This window comes from Eriocheir sinensis, unplaced genomic scaffold (assembly GCF_024679095.1).
Source record: "Eriocheir sinensis breed Jianghai 21 unplaced genomic scaffold, ASM2467909v1 Scaffold615, whole genome shotgun sequence".
NCBI classification, from domain to species: Eukaryota; Metazoa; Arthropoda; class Malacostraca; order Decapoda; family Varunidae; genus Eriocheir; species Eriocheir sinensis.
The window spans coordinates 245001-272328 of NW_026111960.1; the positions used below are offsets into that span (position 1 = coordinate 245001).

A 27328-nucleotide genomic window follows, 5' to 3' on the forward strand; every position below is an offset into this window, starting at 1 on the left:
AGACTCATTGTTTCACTCCATACCATATTTGTTACTTTGTAATTAATAGTCTCTTTGGTAACCCTCAGTGTTTTATTCACTCTTTGTAGCACTCCACACCTTACTGGTGACTATGGTAATTGATGGTCTCTTAGGGAATCTTCAGTGCTTTAGTCAGACTCTGTAGCACCCCACAATTTTTTGGTAAGTTTATAATTGGTAGTCTCTTAAGTAATCTTCAGTGTTTTATTCACTCATTGTTGCACTCCACACCTTACTGGTAACTGTGGTAATTTATTAAGTCTTAGCAAATCACCAGTGCTTTATTTAGTCTGTAGCCTGTTAAGACATCTCTCACGTAAAGTAAACAGCAGATGCCAAAAACATTATATATCAGATTTAGGTCCAGAGGCATCATGAGGGGCTAGGTCACCATTAAAGAGGGCAAGGCTACTGATGATGAGTAAGTGGTAACCCAACTCTTGTTTTCTGCTAGGTTACGGGGAATCTGTGGAGACCGCGGTGGAGGAGGCAGCTCATGATGCCCTGCGAAGGCTCTTCCAGATCACAGAGTCAGCGCCACCTCTGCCGTTCGGGAAGGAAGCGGAGGCCCTTCTCCTTAAGAGTAAGTCAAACATTTCTCTCGATGAGTGGTCCATAGACAAAGTCAAAAATGTGTTTGTGTGTTGAGTGTTTCAAAGCTGCATTTTGTTACCGTTAAGAAGAGGTTGATCCAGGGCTGAACAAAACAAAAATGCCTGCAATGTGATGGTAAAAACAGGAGATGCCAAGGAATTGTCAATCAATACACCTCTTGAAAGGTTTGTTGCAGTATTGTAAATATTGAATAAAGCTTTTGAGTATGTTAAAGACTTAATTCTACCTGCAGCACAGCACTATTAGATAATATAGAATATCTTGCACTGATGTGTGATATATTTAATTACATTCATGTGTATCTTCATGGATTTGTACAAAGCAGGAATTTTCTATGGAATCGGAAATCTCTAGCCAACTTCTAGTAGACGTCTCTTTATAAATTGAATGCTTTTTACCGATTTATGAAGACGTACATTACAAACTTCTTATTTGCAAAGCTGTACCTAAGAGATTAATTTTTATAACACCTGTTTTGTATTAATTATGAAAGTGTATGCAGATTTAACAAAGTAAAACAATATCCTGAGAGCTAAATCTAGGGAGATCATCAATCTCTGTCTCAAGATGTTAAGAAAAATGAGTTTGTACATGGGAATGCATTATTTATTTCAGTTGAGCAGTCCATGTTTTATAGAAAGTAATAGGATACTTGTCTTGGTTTATGATAAAAAAAAACATAAAACAACATAGTTTATATTTGTTTTAAAAATGATGGATGGGTGCCTCAAGATTAGGACAAATTTGATTGGAATCGCAACATCACAGAATGGATAATAACGCTCAGCAGCGCGTAACAACACAGCTTTATGTAAGCTGCATTAACTGTCACACAAAGAAGCTTACATAAGCTGTTAACACACTACCTTAAGAATACAAGGCTTATATGGGCTGTATAATGATGTAAAGAGCCCACATAAGATTTATATTCACTAGTCCTGCAGCAACAACTTTCCAAAGATATGCTTCTCTCTATATCAACACCCGTAATTAATGAGACAAGAACCGTCAGTAAAACCTTTCACCTCTCTCCCTCCCCCCCCCCCGGCTCAGGCAGTGTCATTATGAAAACTTTGGTTATGGTGAGTTTGCCATTTCATACACACCACTCGAATTAGTACTCATATCAGGAATAATATGATCCTAGAAAATTAAGCAAAGATTTTATATATATATATATATATATATATATATATATATATATATATATATATATATATATATATATATATATATATATATATATATACAAAAATAAACTAATGTCAAGAAGATTGATAAACTTCATTTTGACAATATTTTATTTTTACACCTCAGCTCCATTTCCGGGGTAGCATTTTCTATATTAATTACAATGGTGTTGATGGACTGGTGCCACACCCTCTGTATAATTCTCTGTTAATGAGTCACACTTAAACACACACTGGACTCTGGCAGCTGGTGATGGCATGAGTGAAGGGAACACGTCACATCAACAACCTGGCAAGGTCCATATAATTTGCACATCATACAAAAAATAAACACTAGCTACATTATGAAACCTACTCTGTCTCCTCAAAGCGGAGCTCCTGCAATGCTGCCGCCGGGAGGGTGAAGAGAGCGAAGCTGTAGAATGTCTTGGTGCCTGCCCATAGTATGCTGTCAATCCCTGGTGGCACCACCCACCCAGACCCCTCCAGCAGGAAGCAGTTGAAGCGCTGGGTATCCGAGGGGTCAGCATTGCCCATGATGAGGATGTGATCCTTGTCCACCAGTGCCGTGGTGTGGATCTTTGCCTCGTTAGGGACTGTGTAGTTGGGTAGCTGCGTCCACCCCATCGGGGAGTCACAGAAGAGCGCCTCTGTTCCTGTCACCTTGAGTTGTCCCTGTGCACTTGGGCACTCTATCGGCCTTGCTCCCCCCACGACAAAAACCGTCCCATTGTGTGACACAGCGGCTGCGTGGCTTCTCCGTACCTTGAGCTGAGGGCCGGCCATCCATATCTGAGGCACAGACAACAATGATCAGACTTCATTTTGGAAGGCTGTACACATACTACAGACTATCACTTAGGTTAGATCCCCCCAGATGTAGCTTAATTCCTTGCTGGGTTGAAAAGGACGGTACTGATTGGCTGTTGGCGGGTGGAGTGTCTCACGTCTCTGCACTATACACCCACATGAAGGCTCAGAAAATAATCATATTTCTTTACTTAGCTCACCTTTTACATGATGGGCAAATTTTGCTTACATAATCATACTAAGCAGTGATTGTACTAAAAGTTGTATCCAAAGTAGCTTTACCACAAGTAACATTCATTTTGAAATATTCCATCAAACTGAGCAAAAATAAATTAAAGTTTGATTTAGTGTAAGGCAGTGGCTTGATTAGTCCACCACATCAGAGATTTACTGTAGTTAATGATTTGCCAACACTGCAGTGCTGGAGGTTTGGTCGTCACAAAGCTATAGAGTGTGACCGAAATAAAAGGGTGTATTTGTGGTATCTTCATATTTTTTAACTTTTGATACTTGAAAGTTTACAAACATAGTGAAAGTATGTCATCAGGCTAATGTAGTTTATCAACATAGTGAAAGTATGTCGTCAGGCTATTGTAAAATGAGGAGCTAAAATAACCACCAACCTCCTCCTTTATGCAGAATATTTCCACAGCATCCAAAACTTTGAAGTAGAGGCTGCCCACAGGGGGTTCCCTCCAGGGTGTCCCTCCAATGTAGTAGATCTTGCCATCTGCCACAGCCACCGCTGCCCCGCGACGCACGTTGTGGATGGGTGGCAGACTCCTCCACTTGTTGGTGTAGATATCAAACTCCTCCAGGTTAGGGATCTCAAGCTCAACCTGATTTAGTAACATAATGGCCTGGTAAATTTAAGGTTGGGGAGGACAGATGGTGTTCAATTTCCAGGAGCTGCACTGTGTATGCCAAGGGGCCTCTTGAAGATTCATGTTTTTGTACTTCCAACTTATACGAGGTCAAGACACCTACAACAGGATTTATAGAAAGATGATTTTACAGGCTGAGAATTACTTGAGCTTGGAAAGTTAACTAAAAAATCACATATTCACTCCATACACACACACACAAAAAAAAAAAATAAATAAATAAATAAATAAATAAGAAAATGATACAGGACTGGGAGAAGAGGCATGAAAGAGTGAGTAAGAGGAGGTAAGCCTCACCTCATCATTGAAGCCTCCAGTGACATAGAGCTTCCCTGCGTGTGCGATGACGTGCGGCGAGCAGCAGCTGTACGGCATTGGAGACATGAGCATCCAGGTGTTGGTGGTCGGGTCGTACCGCTGGATGTCATTGGTCATCTGCTTCTCCCTGCCCGGCCTCATCCCACCAAGCACAAAGAGATACCCACCTGTGAAGAATTACCTGCTCTCAAGAACTCTGCCGTCAACATCACACTGATCCTCCACAATGGCCTGAGATGTGGATAAGGACTGTAAGGGCCTTAAGCTGTGGGGCACCTCTTTGGTTTGATGCTAAAGAGTTTGCCTCACATCTCAAGGGCCAGGGTTCAATTTCTAGGGTAAATATAGCCTTCAAGCTCATTATTCATGTCTCAGGCCATTACACATCTGCTTTTCCCTGCCCAGCCTCCAGCTCCCAAACACAAAAAGTTAGCCCCCTGAATGATGTTGACTGCTCTCAAGAATTTCATCATCACACTAGTCATCTGCTGCTTCTCCAACCTCATGCCCCTAAGAAGCACAAAGAGTTATCCACCAGTGAGCAGTTAACTGCACTATATAACTTCCTGCACAGTGGGGAAGTTAAGGATCAAGAAGCAGGAAACAGAAAGATTGGTCACTCATAACTCAATGAATATCAAGAACTTTTGACACCTAAAACCCAAACTGAAATTTCAAAACTTGAAACTTCCCTGTTGCTGATACTGAACTAGAGTGACACCGAGTACAAAATACACAGAAAAATCAAAGATCATTCCGAGAGGAATACTGACACGTCCCTAGCAGAGGTGCATTCACAGGTTTCCATCTCCCTTCCACCCAACTAGACCCTCTTTCAGCTATCCTTACTATCAACTGTTTGCAGGAGCAGTACCAGCAAGCTTTTTAAGTTTATTCTTTCTTCTACCCCTGAGCTGCTTCCTTTACTGTACAATGAAAAATAAGTGCTTCACTGTCCATTAAACCAACATACTGATTTTTCTATGGTGGAAGAATGGGTGGGTATTAAACTGAAAAAATAAATAAATAAATCAAGAACTCACCCTCCACCACCAGTGCTGGTCTGATCCTTGGCACCAGCAGCGGAGGCAGCACCACATGGCTGCCAGAGTGCTTGCCAGTGCCCAAGACATCCACCAGGTAGATGACTGCCTGTCCGTCACAGCACGCCAGGACGGTCTTTGTGCCACGCTCTCGGATAGACCTGATGCGCCGGGTCTTCCTGAGGGCGTCCCGAACCCTATCAGCCCCAGGGGAGTCCCAAGGAGGGGAAGAGGCTCGGAGGTCCTGTAGGGCACGCTGAAACTTGGGGTCATAGCTGAGGTCTGAGGACTCACGCAGGCAGGTGGTGACCATTGACCTGGAGGTGAGGGTGAGGGGGACCTGAGGCAACTGTGAGGGTGAAGGTGAAGGAGAGGATAAGAAGGACTGAGGGTAAATGTGAAGGGGAGGATGAGAAGGACCTGTAACTGCTGTAGGAGTGAGTGTGAGGGTGAAAGTGACCTTGGCTGTTGTGAAGGTGAGTGTTAGGGTGACTTGTAACTGTTGTGAGGGTGAGTGTTAGAGTGACTTGTAGCTGTTGTGAGGGTGGGTGTTAGAGTGACTTGTAGGTGTTGTGAGGGTGAGTGTTAGGGTGACTTGTGGCTGTTGTGAGGGTGGGTGTTAGAGTGACTTGTAGGTGTTGTGAGGGTGAGTGTTAGGGTGACTTGTGGCTGTTGTGAGGGTGGGTGTTAGTGACTTGTAGCTGTTGTGAGGGTGAGTGTTAGGGTGACCTGTGGCTGTTGTGAAGGTGAATGTTAGGGTGACCTGTGGCTGTTGTGAAGGTGAGTGTTAGGGTGACCTGTGGCTGTTGTGAAGGTGAGTGTTAGGGTGACCTGTGGCTGTTGTGAAGGTGAATGTTAGGGTGACCTGTGGCTGTTGTGAAGGTAAGTGTTAGGGTGACCAGGGGCTGTTGTGAGAATGAGTGTAAAGGCGGCTTTACAGCTGGCAATTCCTAGTCGGCAATACAGGCGCGGCTGCATATTTGGTCTGGGTCTGGGTCTGGGAGCCCTTCTTGCGGCAAGTTTTCTGCAGCTGAGCGCGTCCGTCTTGTATTGCCGACTGGCGGCTGAGTACAACATGTCAGCGCCAATAAAACAAGAAATGACAGATACAGACAACAAGATTTGGAGCCAGGAGGCCGAGGTGGCATTACTAGAAGAAGTTAGGCAGCATAGATACTTGTGGGACCCACAAGATAAGCCGTATGAGAAGCTGAGTCTACGCAAAACAACTTTTGAGAGAGTGGCAGCAACATCCGAGAAATGTTTATCTCTTTGCGAGATATCGAAGGAGGTAAGGAACGATTATTTTCGTGTACTATATAATCACACTATGTAATGCCTGGGGGTTGCGATGGCATGTTCCTCCCTTCTCCTTTGTTGTTAAATGCAACAATGAACAATCAATCAATCAATACTACTGAAGGTAAAACTCGTTTACTTAAAGTATTTCTACAATATTAGGCTAATGGACCAAACTCATTGTGGTTTTAATATATGGTAGTAGCCTTTTGGGGTATCTGGGATGAATTCATGCCCTTGCATTTACTAGCAGTTCACATCTTGATGCTCCCGGCGGCTCCTCCCACGTGTGAACGTACTTGCTCCTGAGAGCACCCAGCTGGTCTAGCCGCTAGATCGTCGTGGCTGTATTGCCGGCCAGGAATTGCCAGATGTAAAGCCGCCTTTAGGGTAACCTTTGGCTGTTGTGAGGGTGAGTGTTAGGGTGACCTGTGGCTGTTGTGAGGGTGAGTGTTAGGGTGACCTGGGGCTGTTTTGAGGGTGAGTGTTAGGGTGACCTGGGGCTGTTGTGAGGGTGAGTGTTAGGGTGACCTGTGGCTGTTGTGAGGGTGAGTGTTAGGGTGACCTGTGGCTGTTGTGAGGGTGAGTGTTAGGGTGACCTGTAGCTGTTGTGAGGGTGAGTGTTAGGGTAACCTGGGGCTGTTGTGAGGGTGAATGTTAGGGTGACCTGTGGCTGTTGTGAGGGTGAGTGTTAGGGTGACCTGTGGCTGTTGTGAGGGTGAGCATAATGGTGAAAAGGACCTGTGAATGCTGTGAGGGTGAATAACAGCAAGACATATTCAGCTGCCTTAATATGATGTCCAATAAACCTTCAAGTCAGTCATAGGGAGGAAATTGGTAGCCTTCAGAATTTCCTCAAAGGTGGGGGCTTGAGTGACAGGGGCTGGAGACCATTACAAGGGATGCACTCTTACTAACCATACCCCCTTGCCTTGAACGTTAGCCCTAGACAACTAATTTTGCATGGTTTTATATCTTTTGCTATTTTTTTACTTCTTGTTCCTTTTCAAGACCTTAATATCATTTAATACTAACACAGCATTCATTTCCCCCCATATAACAACCCATTACAGTTTTAAATTCATGACAGCACTAAATGGTTGCTTAGTGTTAGGATAATGATTTATTCATTTCACAACACTCGCATCAAGGTTCTTTTCGTATTTATATCACAGCCTTATGCACTAGCTCGAAGACAGAACAAATCTTTTTCCAATATATATCAACAAGACACAGCAACTTCCTCTCCTACACAGACCATAACACATTCAAGCCATACTCACTCCACATCCGGAGTTGATGACAGGTTAGCGTTGAGCCACACCACCAGAGCTGTCAGGATGTCCACTTCAGACTTCACCGAGAGGCCATCCTGAGAGAGCAGCTCCTTCACACGTCCCTCATTCAGGCTTCGGAACTCATCTGTTCGCACTATTTGCCTGCAAGTTTGTCAACAAATTACTCTATAAATACAATACAAGGTGATTCATACTATTTTTCAGCAGAATTATGAATAGATGAGACTACTGTCTTACACATTACATAGTGATTCATACAGTTTTCTGTTTCTGTTATTGAGGCAGTTCCTAGCAAACATTTTTGTTGACTTTGCTTTTTGCCCTTGAGTTGTCTCTCTTGCTGTAAAAAAAATATAAAAAATATGAATAAGGGAGATTTTTTCACATATAATACATAGTGATTCACATACTTTACCTGTAAATTTGTATATGAATAAAACTTTAACTCCATATACAAGATCTAAGAGTGACTTAGACAATGTAATGTGCAAGCAGACGGACATATTATGTAATAAAATAAGTCAGACCTGTGCTTAAAGTGTTCACAGATGAAGTCCTTGGCGTAATGGACCAGCCTTGGACATGAGAACTGCTGAGCAAACTGCAACACCCCCAAACAGTTGTCCACGTCTATTTTACTAAGCAGGTATTGAATGCAAAGTTCCTAGGAGACAGAGAGAGACAAACATGAAGCAACCTCCACACACAGGTCAAAAAAAAAAAATATATATATATATATATATATATATATATATATATATATATATATATATATATATATATATATATATATATATATATATATATATATATATATATATATATATATATATATATATATATATATATATAAAGGTACAAAATGACACATATGCCCTTCAAAGCCCTAACATTATTCTTAAAGTTTTATTTTTTCAAGTATGCAAGTCATGGGAAATATGATTAAAACTTAAAGATTATGAGATGGATGCTTAGTTTCAAGGCCCTCAAGAGCCACCTTGACAAACACTGGGCAGACATGGACTAGAAATAAGATTAACAGGTTCCCTTGGACTCAGTGCCATGAAACAACATGGTCACTCAAAACTGGGAGGCAGAGGCCATTAACGATATCCATGAAAATTAGGGATGTACCGATGTATCGGTGGTATCGGTATCAGCTGATTTTCCGCCAATACTACCGATACTTGAAGGAGTTTTGTACGTCGCATGTCACTCATTGCAAATAATTTTGTTCAATAGAAATTGGATTTTCTAAACTGTCGAAAAAATATTAGTAGGATACTACAAAGTTTGGATTTTCCCGCGATTTAATTTTTATCACTTTAAACGATAAGATTCATATTACTTTGAAGACAAGTATATAATACTTAGTATACAGTAAAGCCTTCAGTACCGCATACGTGTACAATACAGGTTTAGTACTATTAGCTTTGACGTGAGATTGGCGGAGCCCCTCCACTCGCCTCATTTGCCTGCCTCAGTCAGTCAGACGGTCGCCCCGCAACGGGGTACACTGCCAGGGTCTGGGGATTTCTTTCACAGTCTTCATGACTATGAACACCTTTTTTCTGGCCAGCACTGATTACTTTTTTTTCTTCCCCTCTATGGTGGAACAACAAGTAGTGGGTCTTTTTTTTTCTTAACATTTGATATTGATTGCCCTTTAGCTGCTGGAATTGTTGTATAAAAGAAATAAGTGCACAGGTATCAGTATCGGTATCAGTCAAATATTGGGGTATCGGTATCAATATCGGTCAAAATTTTGGTATCGGTACATCCCTAATGAAAATCTGGATACACAGGCCTCACAAGAACTTCAGCCACCATCTACATATCTATGTATGTCATTGGAATGATGCATACAAGTTATTGAACATATACCATGCATATACAGCTGCATCCCAAACATTTTTCATGGATAAAAAATGCAACTAACATAAATCCTACCTTCAAGTCGGTCATAAGAAGGAGATCGCTGGCCTTTAAGATTTCCTCAATATTATCGTTGTCAATAACAACCTTTCCTGTGTAGATGAAGTCCAGGATGAGCTCAAAGGTGGCACAAGTGATGTCCAGCGTGGGTTCTGCTGTGCGGTTGTTCCCTTGCTGTGCCCCTTCCTCAAATTCATACAAGATTCTGAGTAAAATATAAAATCAAAGTTGAGAGAAGTTTCATAACAGGAAATGTATATGTTTGTGATCCATTGGTAATAATATGCTGATGGGTATTTCCTGAGCACAGAGCAAGGGATATCAACACAAACCTGAAGTAGGGGCACCCTGAGGCCAGGACTGCCTTGCTGATCTTGACTGAGCCGTCTGTGAGCTTCACTATGCCATCACACAGCGCCTCAAAGTGTCTCAGGGAACACAGCTCATTCAGGACCCTCGTGGCGTGGAGCTTGCCCGTCGAAAACTCCTGACGATTCATGATGATGCGACTTTGACCTTCCCTTGCCTTTTACACTCGTTTCTGGGCTGTCACATAGTGCTATAGAATTGAATACTGGACGCTTGAGAATCTCTTTTCCGCAGCAACTCGTGACTTTGTGAGTGTCAGGAAACTAAACACTACGAAGACCGCAACAAGATACCTTACGATCCAGTGTCACGCGATATTTGAGGCAAGGCTCACGGCCATGTAGGGTGCTAATTATAACCTATTGCGCCCGTTATATCCAGCCTACATGTATTTTGTAGGCCAGGCAGTGAGGATGAAGCCTGTCAACCATGGGGGTGTGATGGGTTCGCCGCCTGCCCAAGATGCGTAGCCTGCCTCCCTTGGCGCTATGGCTGGATGGTCTGTTTACTATTCGGAGGCTGTGCTGTGGTAGGTAGCGCGGGGCCGAGCCGGGGCGACGAGCCTACTGCTATTATTATCATTATCATCATTATTATTGAGTGATTGATGGTTTATTGTTGTAAAGGGACACAACGAAGGAGACCTTCATATGACCTCCGTCATAAGAAGGTTCAGCGTCCGACTGTTGGGCCGTAATATAGTGAGGACGAATGCCGTGTGTTGAGGCTGCAGATATGGCAAACCATTTCGCTGGGCTTTTTCCACCATATTATCTAGAGTTCTTGCTTAATCCTTATCCTATACAGCAGTCCCTTGGGGTATATCCCCAACGAAATACCCCCCCAGAAAAAAGTTTTGACATTTTTCAAATTAAGAATATTTTGGCTCATTTAACCTTCTGCTTGTTCTGGCCCAGATGGTATATTCCTTCTGTCTTTTTAAAAAGATGTGCCCCTTCTATTATATGAGTTACCCCCTGTTGTTATACGTACTGTTCAGAAATTAATTCATATCAATGTGTGACCGCGCTAATTAATGTACGTACCTATAAGCTTAACTGACATATGTGTGCTCAAAATCTTTTGAGAGAATTAAACTTTTTTTTGGGCGGTGGGGTTAACATATTATAGTCATGAATTACTTTCACCTTCTCAGTATGGTTTTATAGATCTGGCAGGTCAGTGTCTGAGCAGTTATACACTTATAACTATGTTACTGATCACTATGATCAAGGTTTTCAGTTGATGCTATATTTTTTTTATATTCTAAATCTAAGATTTGAAACAGAAAATGAATCAGTTTGAGGAGTAACGAAAGCGCACGTTCAACTAACTGAATAATACACGTAGTGACATGATTTTTGCTGTTCTTGTAAACTATAATATTTAAGTTGACTGCATATTATATTTGTCATTTACACAAAACTTCAAAGTGGCCAGCAGCACTGTGACTATTTCATGTCACGTACTGCGTGTATTATTTAGTTAATTGAACGTGCGCTTTAGCTACTCCTCAAACTGATTTGTTTTCTGTTTCAAATCCTAGATTTAGAATATGGATAAATGTTTTAATGGGTGGCCAAAAGAAATTTATCAATCAAATCTAATTTTCGTTAGGCATTTTGATGATGACTAACATTAATTTGCTATTTCCCAATCCACTGAAAAAGTACTTTGTAAGCAAACACATATCATACATGCTATACAGAGGATGTAACAGTCAAATAACGCGAAAATGTGTTGTTTTGTTTCAAATATGGAGACAGGTAAGTAATGTTTTTTTTTCCCATAAACGAATAAAAAGCTATTAGCTAGGGCATTGAAAAACTCGTTAAATTAATAACCTCGTAATGAAGTGTTTTGCCACGTGCTACTGCAACTCAGCGAGCGCTGATGCCGAGTTTTTTACATTTATGCCTCGGCCCAAGGAATCTTAAGATGGCGGCTGCGGGCCTCAGGATTTGCACGGAGTCAACCAATCCAGTTATAATAGAGATCAGTGGTCAGATCTTATACGAGTTTGATTAATTTGCCACGTGGTTTGGTTGTTCTTTGGGTGTCTTGTTTGGACTGATGTTATTGACTGGGTATTGAAAATTTGAAGTTGTCCGTTCCATCTCGTGATGTCATATTAGCCAACCATCTGCATGACCATCTTAATGAAAATCATCAGCTGCAGTTTTGGTTGGGGACATCGCACAGTTTTATAGATGGAGCGTGTCCCCATCCAGGTAAGAAATTCAGGTAAGGGAGGTACACAAAATATTTTTATTATCATCGTATCATTATTATCATTAGTGATATAATTATAGTAGTATTCTTATCATTATTCTCGTCACTCGATCATCAGCGCTCACCAGCATCAGTATTATTCGATCCTATATATAGCCTATCTCTGCCTGCTAATTTGCCTCCCTGTTGATTGATTGATTGATAGTTTATTGTTGCAAGTAAAACAACAAAGGAGAAGGGAGGAGCATGCCATCCCAACCCCCAGGCAGTACAGTGTGATTATATACAACTAAGGATACATGTGTTTTTTTGGTGCTTACCGAAGAAAAATCATGGTGTTAATACTGTTATCATGGTCATCACAACACCTGCTTTAATGGGCGTGATGTGCGTATATTGTGTGGCTTTATCTAAAGAGAAGATAACGAGAATGACAACCGAGAGATATACTTACTACCACTATACTCGGCCGCGGGACGTGGTTCATAATAGTGGATCGATTTAGCCATTACAAGATAAATGGATATATTATCTCTATTATATTGGTCTTAACGAACAGACCAATTAAGCATCACTGCCAGCCATAATTAAATCAAGCATGACAGGGGCGGGTGACATCTCGTATCAGACATGTCCGGTGTTTTAGTTCTTGAAAAGACTGTGTATGCTTCATTATGGCAAGGCGAGTGCATGGACCAGCCTCATATTTTGCCCTTGACGAGCAGACCAACACTTCACCATAAATCAATATTGTAATCCCGATAAATTACCACGGGTTTGTTTAGACTGTGTTCGGGTGCCTTGACGCGGCTTAAACATGACTATAAACCCATTTCTAAGCCTTAACATCAAAACCTGAAATATGTAAAGCTACCAAAACGTCACCTATGATTATTTAAAGTATTCAGTGTGCGTGGATAGTATTGTAAAGCCTTCGTTGTGAGTGTTAAAGGGGAGAAAGGGGTAAGGGCCGAACGGACGCACCAGTCGACGTAAACTTGCAGATGTGTCAGAGTAGAGGCGGGATGCCGGAGGTACTGTTATCGCCGTGGCACCCCAGGGACACGCGTGGGAGGGAGACAGGTGAGGCGGCTGGGCACTACATTATCACTCCTCCACCCCGATAGCCGTCCCGTGCAGTACTTTTGAGCCGTTCCCGCTGATGACGCGTTCGCCGGCTAGTCTCCATATCTGCCCATTGATTTCGGGGTTCCTATCAGCGTTGTCCTCACTCCTCAGCGTGTCAGTGTCTATTCTAGTCTGGTCTCACTCTTCTATTATAGCAGTCTCACGTTTCTTCAAGTCTTCCCTCACCTCTACTCGCTCACTTGTTGTCTTCCTTCACTCTTAATCAGCGTGTCAGTTCCCTTGTCAGTGCCTTTACTAGCCTGTTCTCATTTTTCTATTATATCAGTCTCACATTTCTTCAAGTCTTCCCTCACCTCTACTCCCTCACACTTCTTCTAGTCTTCCCTCACCTCTACTCCCTCACACTTCTTCTAGTCTTCCTTCACTCTTAGTCAGCATGTCAGTCCCCTGTCAATGTCTCTACTAGTCTGTTCTCACACTTCTATTATATCAGTCTCACATTTCTTCAAGTCTTCCCTCACCTCTACTCCCTCACACTTCTTCTAGTCTTCCTTCACTCTTAATCAGCGTGTCAGTCCCCTGTCAATGTCTCTACTAGTCTGTTCTCACGCTTCTATTATAGCAGTCTCACATTTCTTCAAGTCTTCCCTCACCTCTACTCCCACACACTTCTTCTAGTCTTCCTTCACTCTTATTAATCAGCATGTCCGTCCCCTGTCAGTGCCTCTATTAGTCTGCTCTCACTCTTCTATTATAGCAGTCTCACGTTTCTTCTAGTCTTCCCTCACACTACTAGTCTTCCTTCACTCTTACAAACGATTATACTTAAACACCTGGCATCACAGCATGAACTCAATAAGAACAAATAATGATGTAATATGAGCTGTAGCCTCAAATAATATCTGTTTCTCATATTACATAAACTATATATTAACTAAACTGCCCAAAATCAGATTAAAACACTTTCCAAACATAACTTAAACCCATAAAACCACTACTAATCACGTTTTTATCAAGTGTTTTCTGCCATTAACCTGTACAGTGTTTAGTACGTATATATACGTACCTCTTAGGGAAGTGTTTAGTACATATATATACGCATGCTCTTTTGACGGCTTATATGCCCATTATTTTTGTTTGTGTATGTAACATTGTTCATTGATAGTAAAGAGGAGTAATTTGACAAGTCCTCGTATTTTTCAATAGATGTTAAAGGGACTTTCTGGAGATTTGTCTGCATTCCAACAAAAAACATTATACAAGAAGGTAAGTTACTTTCTTCTAGGTAATTACTCCTTGATTCTAAAATCAGTAAGGCATATGGAATTGTAAATTATGGTTCAGAGTAATCGGAAATGAAAACTTATCGTTGGAAGCTTCATAGTATTATGTTGAGCTTTGAGAACTATGGTTGTAGTACACACGACCTTGAAGCGAGCGGTGTTGCCTGATGCGCATCCAACCATTTTGTCGTACATACAATTCCTGTTTATTTTTTAGGTTTTTGTGATGTAAAGAAGTACTAAAACATTACTCACTCTTTAGGGTTGTGAGAAGTGTTTATATTGGAAAGAATATAGGCTCTATAAATTTTTAAGATAAACTACCCTTTCCTGGTATGACATCGTTAGCTCTGAGACGGAGAAAAATAAGAGGATGAACACCCTAGGGTTCCATTCCTCACATATAAATAATGTATATGTCAAATGATTTGTAATTTTTTTACATTTTAAGGGGCAAATAAAAAAACTTTGAAAAAAGTGCAGCCTGGCATGACCCCTATCTATGACAAAAGACGACCCTGTACGGGTTAAACATTAATAAACACCAAAATAAGGATAAAACAAGGATACAAAGCAACACAGGTCAATGGAAGAAGAAGAGGAATGGCCCCTCTCAGTGTTTTCCCCACTCTTAATCAGCATATCAGTCCCTTGTTAGTGCATCTACTTGTCTGCTTTCACTCTTCTTTCATGGTCACTTTTTTTCTAGTCTTCCCTCACCTCTATTCCTTCACCCTTCTAATCTTCCTTCACTTTTAATCAACATGTCAGTCCCCTGTCTGTGCCTTTTATATTTTAAGGGGGAGATCTCAATAGAGTCAGTGTTTTTATGTCTGTACAGATCCTAGTGGCACCATGTCTCACTTATAACTGGTCATGTGCTTTTTTTCATGTGTTAAGAGACAGAGATGGTGTGCAGATGTGTCACCCTCACAGCCTCACTGAAAGGAAACTCAGTTATAACTTAGATGAGCCTTTTTTGGTGATGGCATAAAGATATTCTGGTTTTACTGTAAACTAAGCAAATTTGCAATTGATATGAGGCTTTCTTTCTAGCCAAGTAGAGTGTTTCTCCCTTGATATTTAATGTTAATTCCTTTTTCTTCTTTTTCTTAGTAGAGTCAAAGGCATAAAATAAATGAGATAAAAAGCCCACAGAAACACTGATCTTAAGAACTTATGAAGATACTAACTGAGAATTGAAATGGCTACAGAGGCTCCTTGAAGTTAATACTCCCCTCCTGTCAGAAGATATGATACTCTAATTAATTAATTAATCTAACCTAAATAATCATCACACTTGTGCACTCAATAACAGGCATATGCTCTACTTAGTGAAAATATTTGATATCAAATAAAAGTAGTTTTCTGTGGATATACCTATGCTTTTAGTACCTGTCATGTGTTTCAAAATACTTTTAATCTAATCAGTTTTAGAAAAAATGTCACTTTTTATACGGTACTCCTTTTAAAGATCGCTAAGGGTAAAATCGTTATTTATTAATACATCCTATTATTTTCAGACATATATATATATATATATATATATATATATATATATATATATATATATATATATATATATATATATATATATATATATATATATATATATATATATATATATATATATATATATATATATATATATATATATATATATATATATATATATATATATATATATATATATATATATATATATATATATATATATATATATATATATATATATATATATATATATATATATATATATATATATATATATATATATATATATATATATATATATGTGTGTGTGTGTGTGTGTGTGTCTGAAAATAATATATATATATATATATATATATATATATATATATATATATATATATATATATATATATATATATATATATATATATATATATATATATATATATATATATTTTTTTTTTCTCATAATGATATGCATCAATAACAACACTATAATATGTCTTAAAACTATCCTGCAATCAGTCCTCTCAGTCAGTCAGTCAGTCAGCTTTGTTCCCTGTGACATCAGGTGGAGAGGACTGAGTGGTGGTAATATCTGGTAACCCCACGTTGATCTTATCTTTTTCAGTGGTGTAAAAAAGTCATCATTTTCTCTTTTTACAGTAAAGGCGGCAGCTTAAGGGTACAAAACAAGATTAAGTATTGCTCCCTAAAATATGTAAAAGCAGAATTAGTCAAAAGGAGATCAGATTCAGTAATTAAGGTGTCATGCTACTCTTACCAGTATTATTACCATTGAACTTATCTCTCTGTGATGGTTAGGATTCATTTATCAGTGGTAGCAACAAAAAAATATTCCCCTATTATCTGCCTTCTAATTGCTACTTATGCATGTCAATATAAGTAATTGTGAATGTAATTGATCCTACTTGTAAGATCATAAATGTATATATATGCACAATAACCTGAAATATTGTGAAAAAGCAACTAACCAGGTATCTAACATCTTTATTGTGGTTGGCAGCATCACACAGACAATACACAAGATAAGGAGATAATGAGATAGACCGCATCACACATTCCCTGGTGTAGTGTGTGCCTCAGAGTTCTCCAGGGCACCCCAGCCACCTGTGTCAACACTCTGCTTACTCACGTGTGTGGTTGCTCGCTTCACTAACCTCAAAAATGACAGGTATACCTATATTAACGGCATTCATTATTTTTACGTTGTTCCAGATAATAGAGCAACGTTGTTCTGAGACTGTCATTACAGCTTCTGGCTTCTTTTCTCCCTCCCTCCTCTTGGCAAAAGTGGAATGATCACTATCATTATATAGTGGGGCTGAGGAACTATTTTTGTGGGGTCTCTATTTCCTGTGGTATCTTCAGCACTTGCAGTTTATTGATGTTTTAATGTGGTTTTATTACCTAAAACTAGCCATAGACTTTTTTTTGTCACCCCTTAATCACCTCTCCCCATCTCAATTCTGTACATCCCCCTGTGTTAGATTTGTTATTTTTCATGTGGTCATCTTATCAAAAACTAGATACTTTTTACCTCCTGAATCACCTTACTTACCCCCAGCTCATTTCTCTGCTTTTCTGCGTGTTGCTTCTCTTGATTAATCGTGATAAATTTAGATATTGACAAACAGTAATTAGTATCACTTAATGTCCATAGTTTCTTTTCCTTCCTTTACATCACTTTCCCTACAAACATATTAGCCTCAGTGATGCTGTACATATAAAAGCTAAACCAAACTATGTCTTCAAAGTTTTCTGTTCATTGTACATTAAAGCTAAACTGATATTCCACTTGATGTATATTGCTGGACTATATATATATATATAGTTAATATCACATAGCTGTATAAAGTTAATATCACATAGCTGTAGGTATAAAGTTAATATCACAGAGCTGTATAAAGTTAATATCACAGAGCTATATAAAAGTAATATTGCACAGCTGTATAGAGGTATATTGCACAGCTGTATAAAGGTAAAATTGCACAGCTGTTTAAAGTCAATATTGCGCAGCTGTATGAAGTTAATATTGCAGATCAGTATAAATATACAATAGAAAGCTCTATAACTAATCACTGTAGAGGCCTAAAAATAAACAGTATAGATCTACAGAAACATTCCTTACAGACCCTCAAAAAAACGTACACACACTAAAAAAAGTATCATTACAGTGTGGTCCGACAAGTTTCACACTGAGCAACCCATTGATCTCGGCAGGGTTGTTAGAAGTGCGATCACCCCCACCACCTCAGGTCTGCTGGGCGGAGCAGGACAGGACCCCTGTAGGGAGGGATAGAGAGGAAAGGAGACACCGAGATACCAGATATCACCATAATATTAACGGAGTGATTTGAGTGCCACTTGTTTAAGCTTTACACAAATTATAAAACAACAATGTTCATATGATATCGTAACAGCTGTGGGCATAAGTATTCCTTATGTAAAAGACAAAAACATCAATCATCAATGCATGTCAGATATAGTTCAGTTCATAATGTGTCATACTGGAAATGTTTCCACTGAACGTGTCTTATCTCATGAAGAAGCTGTGGGCATCTGAAAAAAAAACCACAACTTTAAGTTGCAACACTATAACACTAAAAGCATTGCTAAAAGCATTCCAATACAATAAAAGCAACCATGCCTGTGCTGTTTTCTAACCATGTGTAATATGTACGATGCTCTTATAGCGAATGTCTAACAATAACGTAAGGTGTTTATCATAATTATTGTGTCCTAAATGGACGAAATTTTAAGTATTCACTTGTGTGTGAAATGTTAAAGCATAATTTCATCACCCAAACAACAATATTATAGTGCTACATACAACACAGATCAATTCACTTTGACTAAGACTCCACCTGTGCTGTGTTTCATGTAGCGTTACTGTGCCAGCTCAAATTCTACTGCTTCATTTATGAGTCCCGCTCACTTGATTTAGGCAAGTGAAGCCACACCCAACACACGCAGTGATACCAGTATGAGTAGTATGTTATCAGTGGTTTCAACCTTGGTGTCAGTTTGTATCGTGCTGAATGTGTAACGATACTTAGGTATTTGAGTGTGTGTACATGGCCAAGCTAAACAAACGACTATTACAAATCCCTTTAGTTCATGCCTCACCAGTAGTAATTATAGACCAATATGACCCCTACAGACATGAGCCACAAAGTTCCGCCAGTGTACCAGGTGCCCAACGAGGGGGAGCAGGCCCAGCGTCTTGCCTACCTCTCGGAGACCTTCATCTCAGCCTTCTCCCAAGAGCCTCAGTTCTTCACCCGTGCTCCTGGAAGGCAGGTGTTCTGCTCCACGATCTTGGTGCATTATATTTCAACTTAACCAGTCAACAACCTAGAATCAAATCAGCAACCTGGAACCAAAGCAACAACCTGGAATGAAATCAGTAATCTGCAGTCACAAACCTAGAATCAAATCAAAAGTCTAGAATTTGACGAAAAAAAAGGTGAAAGTGGCTGTGACTTATTATTATTATTATTATTATTATTATTATTATTATTATTATTATTATTATTATTATTATTATTATTATTGTTATTATCCTTATTACTATTGTTATTATTATTTAAGCTTTACCATAAAGCCAGTAGAGTTTCTAACCCCTAGACACTTAAGATACAGAAAAAATTAAGGATAAAGAAAATTCACTTTAGATTTTGATTTAGTTACATTCCCTTTACTTCATATGAGGCATCTAGGGCTCGAGGGGCGAACACGCCAACATGGAAGATTTTGAGTTTTCGCCAGTTTCTGTTAGACGGAAGCACTGTGCAACCCTCTGTGGACATGAAAATGGGAAATCAGTCTCTATGGCCCAGTAGAAGGGTAGTGAGAGTAGCGTGTTTTTGTCTGTCTGCAGAGTGTATGAAGTCGGCTCTAAGGGCAAAGAGCACTAGTAAAACACTCATAAAACACCTAAATATGGAAATTTTGCTTTGAAATTTAAACTGGCTGTTAGTTACATCATGTTCTTTCAATTTTCCAAATTTGGATTAAATTGGATAATAAACGTGCATTAATGAAAAAACACCCTTAGATGTTTGTTTGTGTATTTTAATAACAGAATTTCACACAAACACTGATTCCATTGAATTTGTCTAGCTGAAAACTTTCTATTGATGTATGATGATATTGCTATGTGTGTTTTTCATTATGTTTTTGCTATGCTTGACTTTGAAGGCCTGTAGCTCAAAATTAGGTAATTGGCTTATTCTCCCCTTGAACACTAGACACCTAATATATCAATGACATTATCAAATCCCTTGCTCTGAAGTTCACCAAAAAAAGCAAATAAAATCTTTAAAAGAAAACACAGAAGCTGCCAACACTTACTTTTTTCCTCCGCTGCGCCAGGGTGAACCTTATAGGGGAGCACGTGGACTACTGTGGGTATGCCGTGTTCCCGATGGCAGTGGAGCTGGACATCATCATCGCTGTGGCCACCAACACATCCGGGACACTCAACGTCTGCAATGTGGACCCCTCGTACTCTCCCTTCTCCTGCGACATGAACAGCTTTGAGTGAGTGCATTGCAGCACTGATCATTATTAGGATTATTATTTTTAAGTATTGTTTGTGTTTGAGATATTTATTAGTATTTGGAATTATTTTTATGTATTGTCTGTATTTGAGGTGGTTTCTTTTCTATACTAGTACCCTAAACCAAGGGCATTTTTTATGATATATGAATGCTATCATGGTACAAAATGTAGTATATAAAAGAAGATACTTGCTTCATCTTCCATAAAATTACACTACTCACAACACCATAACTTGCAAAGAGTATCAAACACACACACAATATATACAAAGAATAAAAACTCATCCTTTCATAAACCTTCACCACACCATTCCAGAATCAACAAGGATAAGCTGGCATGGTTCAACTACGTGCTGTGTGGCGTGCGGGGCATCAAGGAGGAGGGAGGACTGAGTGGACCTTTCATTGGCCTCAACCTGGCAGTCTCGGGCAACATCCCCCACTCCTCTGGCCTCTCGTCCTCCTCAGCCCTGGTCTGCGCCTCAGCCCTGAGCATGTCGCACGCTCACGGCCTCTCACTGAGCCTGGAGAACCTTGCGGAGATATGTGCTCGCTGTGAGAGGCACATTGGCACCCAGGGAGGAGGCATGGACCAAGCTATCTCCTTCCTGGCTACTAAAGGTTGTTATCTCACTGGTTCTGTTTCCTTTTCATGTGTTTGCTCCATTTTAGTATTTTCTCACCTACTGTTTTTCTTAAGCTTGTTCTTCTTATTCCTCCTATTTACTCCTATTTTACTCCTCTTTTCTGCCTTTCCTACCACTATATGTCACCATTTCCTTTTTTCCCTGTTTTTCTGTTATTTTTTATTCATCTTTCTCAACAGTTTATACACATTTCTCCTTTTCTTTATCCATTTGTCTTTCACTTTTCTTCCTTCCATCCTAGCTGTGAAGTGAGATGGTAATGTGGACATGCACAGTTCATGTATCATCTAACTATTTACTAGCAGGAGCAGAGGTTATAACATTCTTCATTCTTTGCTGACAGGCACCGCCAAGTTGATAGAGTTCAATCCACTACACGCCACCACAGTCGTTGCCACCGGGGCCACCTTCGTCGTGGCAAACAGCCTCAGCCCATGAACAAGGCGACCAACTCCTACTTCAACTGCGGGTCATGGAGTGTCGTCTGGCGGCCCAGGTCATGGCAAAAAGAGCTGGTAGGGACAATTTTTTCCTTTGGTTGTTTGGCTTCTCTTTCATCATCTATAAATCATTCATTCCTAAATAACTCATATTTTTTGCTCCTCTTTTATGTTGTTTATGTAGATTGCTACCTCACTCATTCTTTTGGGGCTTTTTCTGTTTTTATTTCTTTTGTTTATCTGTTTTCATCCATTCTTTTCTTTTTTCCTTCACATTGCTTATCTGCTTTTTCTCACTGCATTTTTTTCTCACTTTTATCCTTCACCATTTTCACAATTTATCTTTCTATTTTACTTTGATGTGTTTTTGTCTTTTGATGCTTTTTATTCATATTTCTCTTTTCTTCATCCATTTATCTCATTTATATTGTATCCCCTGTGTCTTTTTCTTTATCTCCTTCTTTTACCATTCTTTCACTTTCCTTTTTTCTATATGTAGATCACATTTTCTCCATTATTTATGCATGTTCGTTCTTTTCTTTGCCTAATTGTCATTCAGTTTTATTCCTTTATACATATATTTTTCTTATTTTCCTTCCTTCTCCATTTACCACCATTCCCTTCTCCTCCACACCAGGACTGCCGTGGCGGACGTTCCAGCGACTGGAGTGAGCTGCAACGCTCTAGACATGACGCTGCCGCAGATGATCACAATGGTGGAGGACACATTTGAGGTCTTGACCCTACAGCAAGCGGCAGGTGTGTGAGCTGCTAAACACCACACCGGACGAAATCAACCAGGTAAATATCCTCATCTTGATTTTTGTATGTGTGTGTATCTGGTGAGTTTAATTTAGTGTCATTTTTGTTTTATCTTTTGTTTTTTCTCATATGTGCGTGTAACAGGAGGCAAACCAAGTCTATCTATCTATATATTTTGGATGCCCTTTCCCCATGAGATTGGCCACAGCGGAAGGGTCTCCAATTATCTGTCTTCCGGCACTTCCTTTTAGCACATTAAATCTCTCACCTTGCAGCTCTGTCTATTTACTTCTCACCTACTCTATTGATCACATAATGAGGAAGAACATGGAAAATATCAATCAAACACAAAATACACGTCATCTTCCCTCTTTGCATTCTTCTCCTAACATATTTAGTTTTCCTTTTTCTTTGGTGCGTCAAGTGGAAAGAGAACAGAGAACCATTATAGACCATCTCTCCTCAAGGAGCACATTTATTTTTCCCTTTATCCTCTGCTGCAACAATTGAAAATAAAACAGAAACACATTTTAGACTATCTCTCCTCCAGGAAGTCATTTATTATTCCCTTTTTCCTTTAGTGCAGCAAGTGAAAACAGAACAGACACCCACTGAAGACCATCTCTCCTCCTCCTCCTTCTCTTTTTCTTATGGTTCAGCAAATGGAAATACAACAGACACCCACTTTAGACCATCCCTCCTCCAGGTGTCCCTCTCCGAGAACACTCGACACATTCAGGAGTTCAAGCTGCACGACCGGGCACTTCATGTCTTCTCTGAGGCTCACCGGGTCTGGGAGTTCAAGAGGGCCTGTGAGGAGGGTGGCGTCATGGCCTTGGAGCGGCTTGGCAGGCTGATGCAGGAGTCCCACAAGTCCACACAGCTCCTCTATGAATGCTCCCACCCCAAGCTGGACAGCCTCGTGGAGCACTCTAAGGGCTTGGCGTATGGGGCGAGGCTGACGGGGGCTGGGTGAGTGTTTGGGGTCTTGTTCTATTTGTGAAGGATGGGCAAATGGGTGATTTTTTAATTTTTAATTTTTTATTTATGTATTTATTTTTTTCTGTGTGTGTGTGTAGCTTAATAAACTAACCATCTATGTATGTTTATGTGTCTGTACATGTTCTTATCTGTAGAAATGAACCTTGTGTTATTGTAGGTTGTATTGCATTTTACCTATCAGTATTATTATTATTATTATTATTATTATTATTATTATTATTATTATTATTATTATTATTATTATTATCTTCATTATTATCTTCATTATTTTTATTATTATTTAACTTCTCTGGTGAATTCAGTGAGATATAGTTTTACTTTTCATGTATTTTCACTTAACATTATTCTTGTGTTGGTGTTTAGAGGTTGGGTTAGGTGAGGTGAGGTAGCGTACATGTGTATTTAGTGGGTGAATTTATTATTTTACCATCGTTTTGTAATTGTGCTTGTCTTTTTTTTTTTTTTACCTAGTGGCATTATTGTGGGTGGCATTTGCAGGTGGGTTTAGGTGAGGTAAGGTTAGGGAAAGTATATATCTAGTGAGTTTATTTTATTGTTATTCGGTATTTGTGTCTTTTTACCTAATGGCATCATATGGGTGCTGCTCACAGATTAGATTAGGTAAGGTAGGGTTAAGGAAAGTATACATGTGCTGAGTCTATACTTTTACTTGCTGAATATTGTTTTCTTGATGGTGTTCACAGGTTTAATTTTTTCACTTATTACTATTTTGTTGGTGTTGCTTACAGTTACCGCTTTTTCTCACTGACTTATGTTTTGGTGTTTGTGTTTACAGATTTATACTTTTCCTGAGCATTCTTTTGGTTGTGTTACAGGTTAGGCGGCTGCATGGTGGCCCTGGTGGAGGATGGGAAGGTGGAGCAGTACAAGGATCACCTATGGAAGCACTGCTACAGCAAGGAACCATGAGTCCAGGGACGCCCAGGACTCTTACCTGTTTACCTCACACCGGACCCCGGCCGTGTGTGTTCGTTAAATAAGGGACTCCGCTGGGTTTGTTGCTTCACCTGGTGCCAAGATCTTGAGTCCTGTACTGAGGTAGAGGTTCCTTTCCCTACTTCATGTACTGCTATCACCTGTAAGAGTGAGGTTTACCTGCCCACCTGATGTGTCTCCTGGAGTGAGTAGTAAAGGTTGACTTCCTGTTTAAGTGCACTGTCCCAAAGTTTTCCAATGCAGGGTTTCCTTCCATAGACCAGTAGAGTATTTTGACTAGTTTGTACCGTCACTCCAAATGGTGCTCGCATTAGAAAAAAGAAATAGCTCCAGAGAATTGAGTTTTTTGTTATTTTTACAGTGAAGGAGGCAGCTCAGGGTCAAAAAGCAATGAAATAAACCTCTATAAAGCTCTGCTCCTACAAAGATGACAGGGGATATATTCCAAAGCGTTGGCAAAGGTTTTGAAGTGCAATGCTGTAAGAGTCAAGATTGATGAGCATTTTATATCTAGACATTTCTGTACTTTCATGTCCAATTTTCAAGAGTATATTTTTCCTAATGCGAGGAACTAATTGGAAAGCTGTGTATGAATTGGTAAAAAAACCTAATGTGTGTGTGTGTGTGTGTGTGTGTTGGTGCTGTAGTCTTTAAGAAGGTGCTGCCACATGAGTTTCTGTCTGGTGATTGAAGGAATGTCTCAGCACACAGGTCACATCTGTTGCAAGTGGCTGTTTAGTGAAAAAAAGTTGTTTGTCAGAAGGTTTCGCTGATGATTGGACAGACTCATGTGTTGGCACCGTCACTGTGAAAGGTAGTACAAATTTGATGGCATTAATATCATTATTATTATCATTTATTATTTTTATTATTAGTTATTATTGTTACTAACCTGCATGGTACATCAGGTTTTGCTCTTATTACTAACAGTGACAGATGTGTGTATGTGTATATTTTTGAAGGGTTAAGTATTATGGCTGTACTACTTGGAGTGTTATATTTTGGGTTGTATAACAGTGGTTGGTTTATTCAGTTTGAACTGGTGCCATTATGTTCTGAGGGATCTCCTGATTTTGTTTGTTGAAGCACTCGGGTTTGCGTTGGTTAGTGATGCCCTGTTGATGATGATGATGATTATTTGATGACTGGTGGCTGACTGAATGTGGTGCTGTGTCTTAGGTGCTGAGTTCTGGGTGCATGATGACTTAACTGACTCGTTAGGTTGAGACGAGTCGTTCGGTACTAAGAGTGAGTCAGTCACTTGACGCTGTGCTTCTTGACTGATTGGACTCAGAGCTTCCTTGGTTGGTGTCCCTGCCTCTGCTTCAATAGCTAGTAATCACACCTCAAGAAGAGATATTTGAGGCTTATTTTCTATTATAAGTTTGATTTTTATTACTAAATGTGACCTTTGCAGCATTTCAATAGCTAATACAGTACTTAAAATTCAAGAAGAGATAATTGAAGTTTTTTTGTCAGTATTATTTCCTATTAGTAATATGACCAATACTCTACTTCTAATAGCTGCTACCCAAACCTCAATAGATATCTGCAGTCGTTTTGTTAAATTCTCTACCTATTGCTTAATGTGACCCTTGCTATAATCCAATAGCTGGCACTTGAAACTCAAGCAAAGATATTTGCTATAAGTTTAATATCCTGCTACCAATGTGATCTTTGCTGTAGTTCAATAGCTTGAATTGAAGGAGATATTTGCTATTTTTGGGGTAAGTTTAATTTACTATTGCTGATGTGACCCTTGCCATAGTTCAATAGCTGCTACTTAAAACTTACTTAAAACTTAAATATTTACAGTTCTTATGTTCCATATTATATTACTACATGTGACCCTTACCACATTGCAATAGCTGGTACATGACACAAGCCTAGAACTTTGTGAGAATCCCAACAGCTTTCCTTTCCATGCCAATTTCTCCCGTCACATTTGCTGTAATTGATGTAAATAAAGGAAATACACATCAAGTATTTACAGTTCTTTACTCAATTCTTACAAAAAAACTGTTCTGGTTAAAGCAATGGTTGTTGCAGAGGATGAGTCGCAGTGTTTCCTTTCCTGGTGTTGTGGTGTGGTGGGGATGAGGAAGGGATGAGGGTGGGTGGGAGCGGGGACTACGCCAGCACGGTCTCACGGTTGGTGTTTGGGTTGAGCACATAGGTGTCCTGCTCCTGTCCCAGTCCAGTGGCATCCCACACCCATGGGTACACTCTTGGGCAGCCTCTGCAGGTCACCATGTACCTAGGGAAGGGAAAAATGATGCTTACAGGAACATGCACTGAGATGGTGAGAAAGGGTGATGTGTGTGCCAGAAACTTAGGGAAAGGGGAAGTATGAAAATGTTGGGAGACCAGAGACTGTATACAAGTGTTAGTGGCAGGAGAAGTATAGAAGAGGTACAGTGAGAATAAGGAAGAGTAGAGGGAATAAACTCTATGGATAGATAATGAGGACTCCTCTGTCATGACCACAGTATGCAAGAGTACTGAATGAACTCTGGATGAAAAAACAGTGAAGATTTTACTACCAAGGTACTTTTATATCTTTCTTTAGAGAGAGACAAGAATAAGTAAACATCACATTCATATTTTGGGAAAATATGGGAAATAAATAAGTGAAAAGTTAACCAACAACAAATAGTGAAAAAGAAACAGATAAGAGTGTCCACTTTAAAAACAACCCATCAAACACAACGAATCAGATGACAAGAAAACACAATCCACTCACCTGGTGCCGAAGGGTTTGCTGGTGCTGTTGTCAACTTTGGGGTCCAGCTTGAGCCTGCAGCTGTCTCCTTAGGGCAGGAGTGGGTCAGGGAAGTACTTCTGCTCACAGTTCCAGGGTTGGAAGCGGCTCAGGTCGTTGAGGGCCTGGGCGTGGTGACCCTGCAGCGCCTCCGTCATGGTCACGTAGTAAACATCCTCACTAGGGGAAGGACAGAACAATGGAATATGTGGTAAAGTAATAAGTGAATTAGGAATATTCACCAATTTCTGCACCTCATTCGAAGAAAAACTATTTAATATTAAGCTGTTAGGCTTCAAAGAATGAGTATTGTT

General features: G+C 39.8%; 2 protein-coding genes, 1 long non-coding RNA gene and 1 pseudogene across 3 annotated transcripts in view; 2 read left to right on the plus strand and 2 right to left on the minus strand.

Annotated features, from left to right (window-relative positions):
* The window catches only part of LOC126993451 (39S ribosomal protein L44, mitochondrial-like), a 5910-nt gene extending 5068 nt beyond the window's left edge, over positions 1-842 (plus strand). Inside the window, 1 exon segment of the mRNA XM_050852576.1 lies at positions 476-842. Within this exon segment, the coding sequence (XP_050708533.1) occupies positions 476-669 (194 nt within the window). The 3' untranslated portion in view covers positions 670-842.
* Positions 843-1220: 378 nt separating this feature from the next.
* On the minus strand, positions 1221-10343 carry LOC126993450 (kelch-like protein diablo). Its single transcript, XM_050852575.1, has 8 exons — positions 9746-10343; positions 9429-9618; positions 8006-8142; positions 7464-7619; positions 4882-5198; positions 3818-4005; positions 3260-3475; positions 1221-2618 (listed from the first exon to the last, which is right to left on the minus strand). The coding sequence occupies exons 1-8, from the start codon at positions 9910-9912 to the stop codon at positions 2178-2180; spliced, it is 1812 nt and encodes a 603-aa protein (XP_050708532.1). The 5' UTR covers positions 9913-10343; the 3' UTR covers positions 1221-2177.
* A 2601-nt stretch (positions 10344-12944) lies between these two features.
* On the plus strand, positions 12945-23318 carry LOC126993453 (N-acetylgalactosamine kinase-like; annotated as a pseudogene).
* A 2916-nt stretch (positions 23319-26234) lies between these two features.
* LOC126993454 (uncharacterized) lies at positions 26235-27070 on the minus strand. Its single transcript, XR_007747832.1, has 2 exons — positions 26997-27070; positions 26235-26510 (listed from the first exon to the last, which is right to left on the minus strand). It is a non-coding gene; the product is annotated as an uncharacterized LOC126993454 (long non-coding RNA).
* Positions 27071-27328: the final 258 nt, after the last annotated feature.

Bases quoted from the DNA above. Each gene is read 5' to 3' on its own strand.
- LOC126993450 (XM_050852575.1), bottom strand. From the start codon at position 9,912: ATGAATCGTCAGGAGTTTTCGACGGGCAAGCTCCACGCCACGAGGGTC. The intron at 7,620-8,005 runs GTCTGACTTATT...ACAAACTTGCAG, and splicing joins TGTGAACACTTTAAGCACAG to GCAAATAGTGCGAACAGATG. The intron at 3,476-3,817 runs GTGAGGCTTACC...TTACTAAATCAG, and splicing joins CTGGAGGCTTCAATGATGAG to GTTGAGCTTGAGATCCCTAA.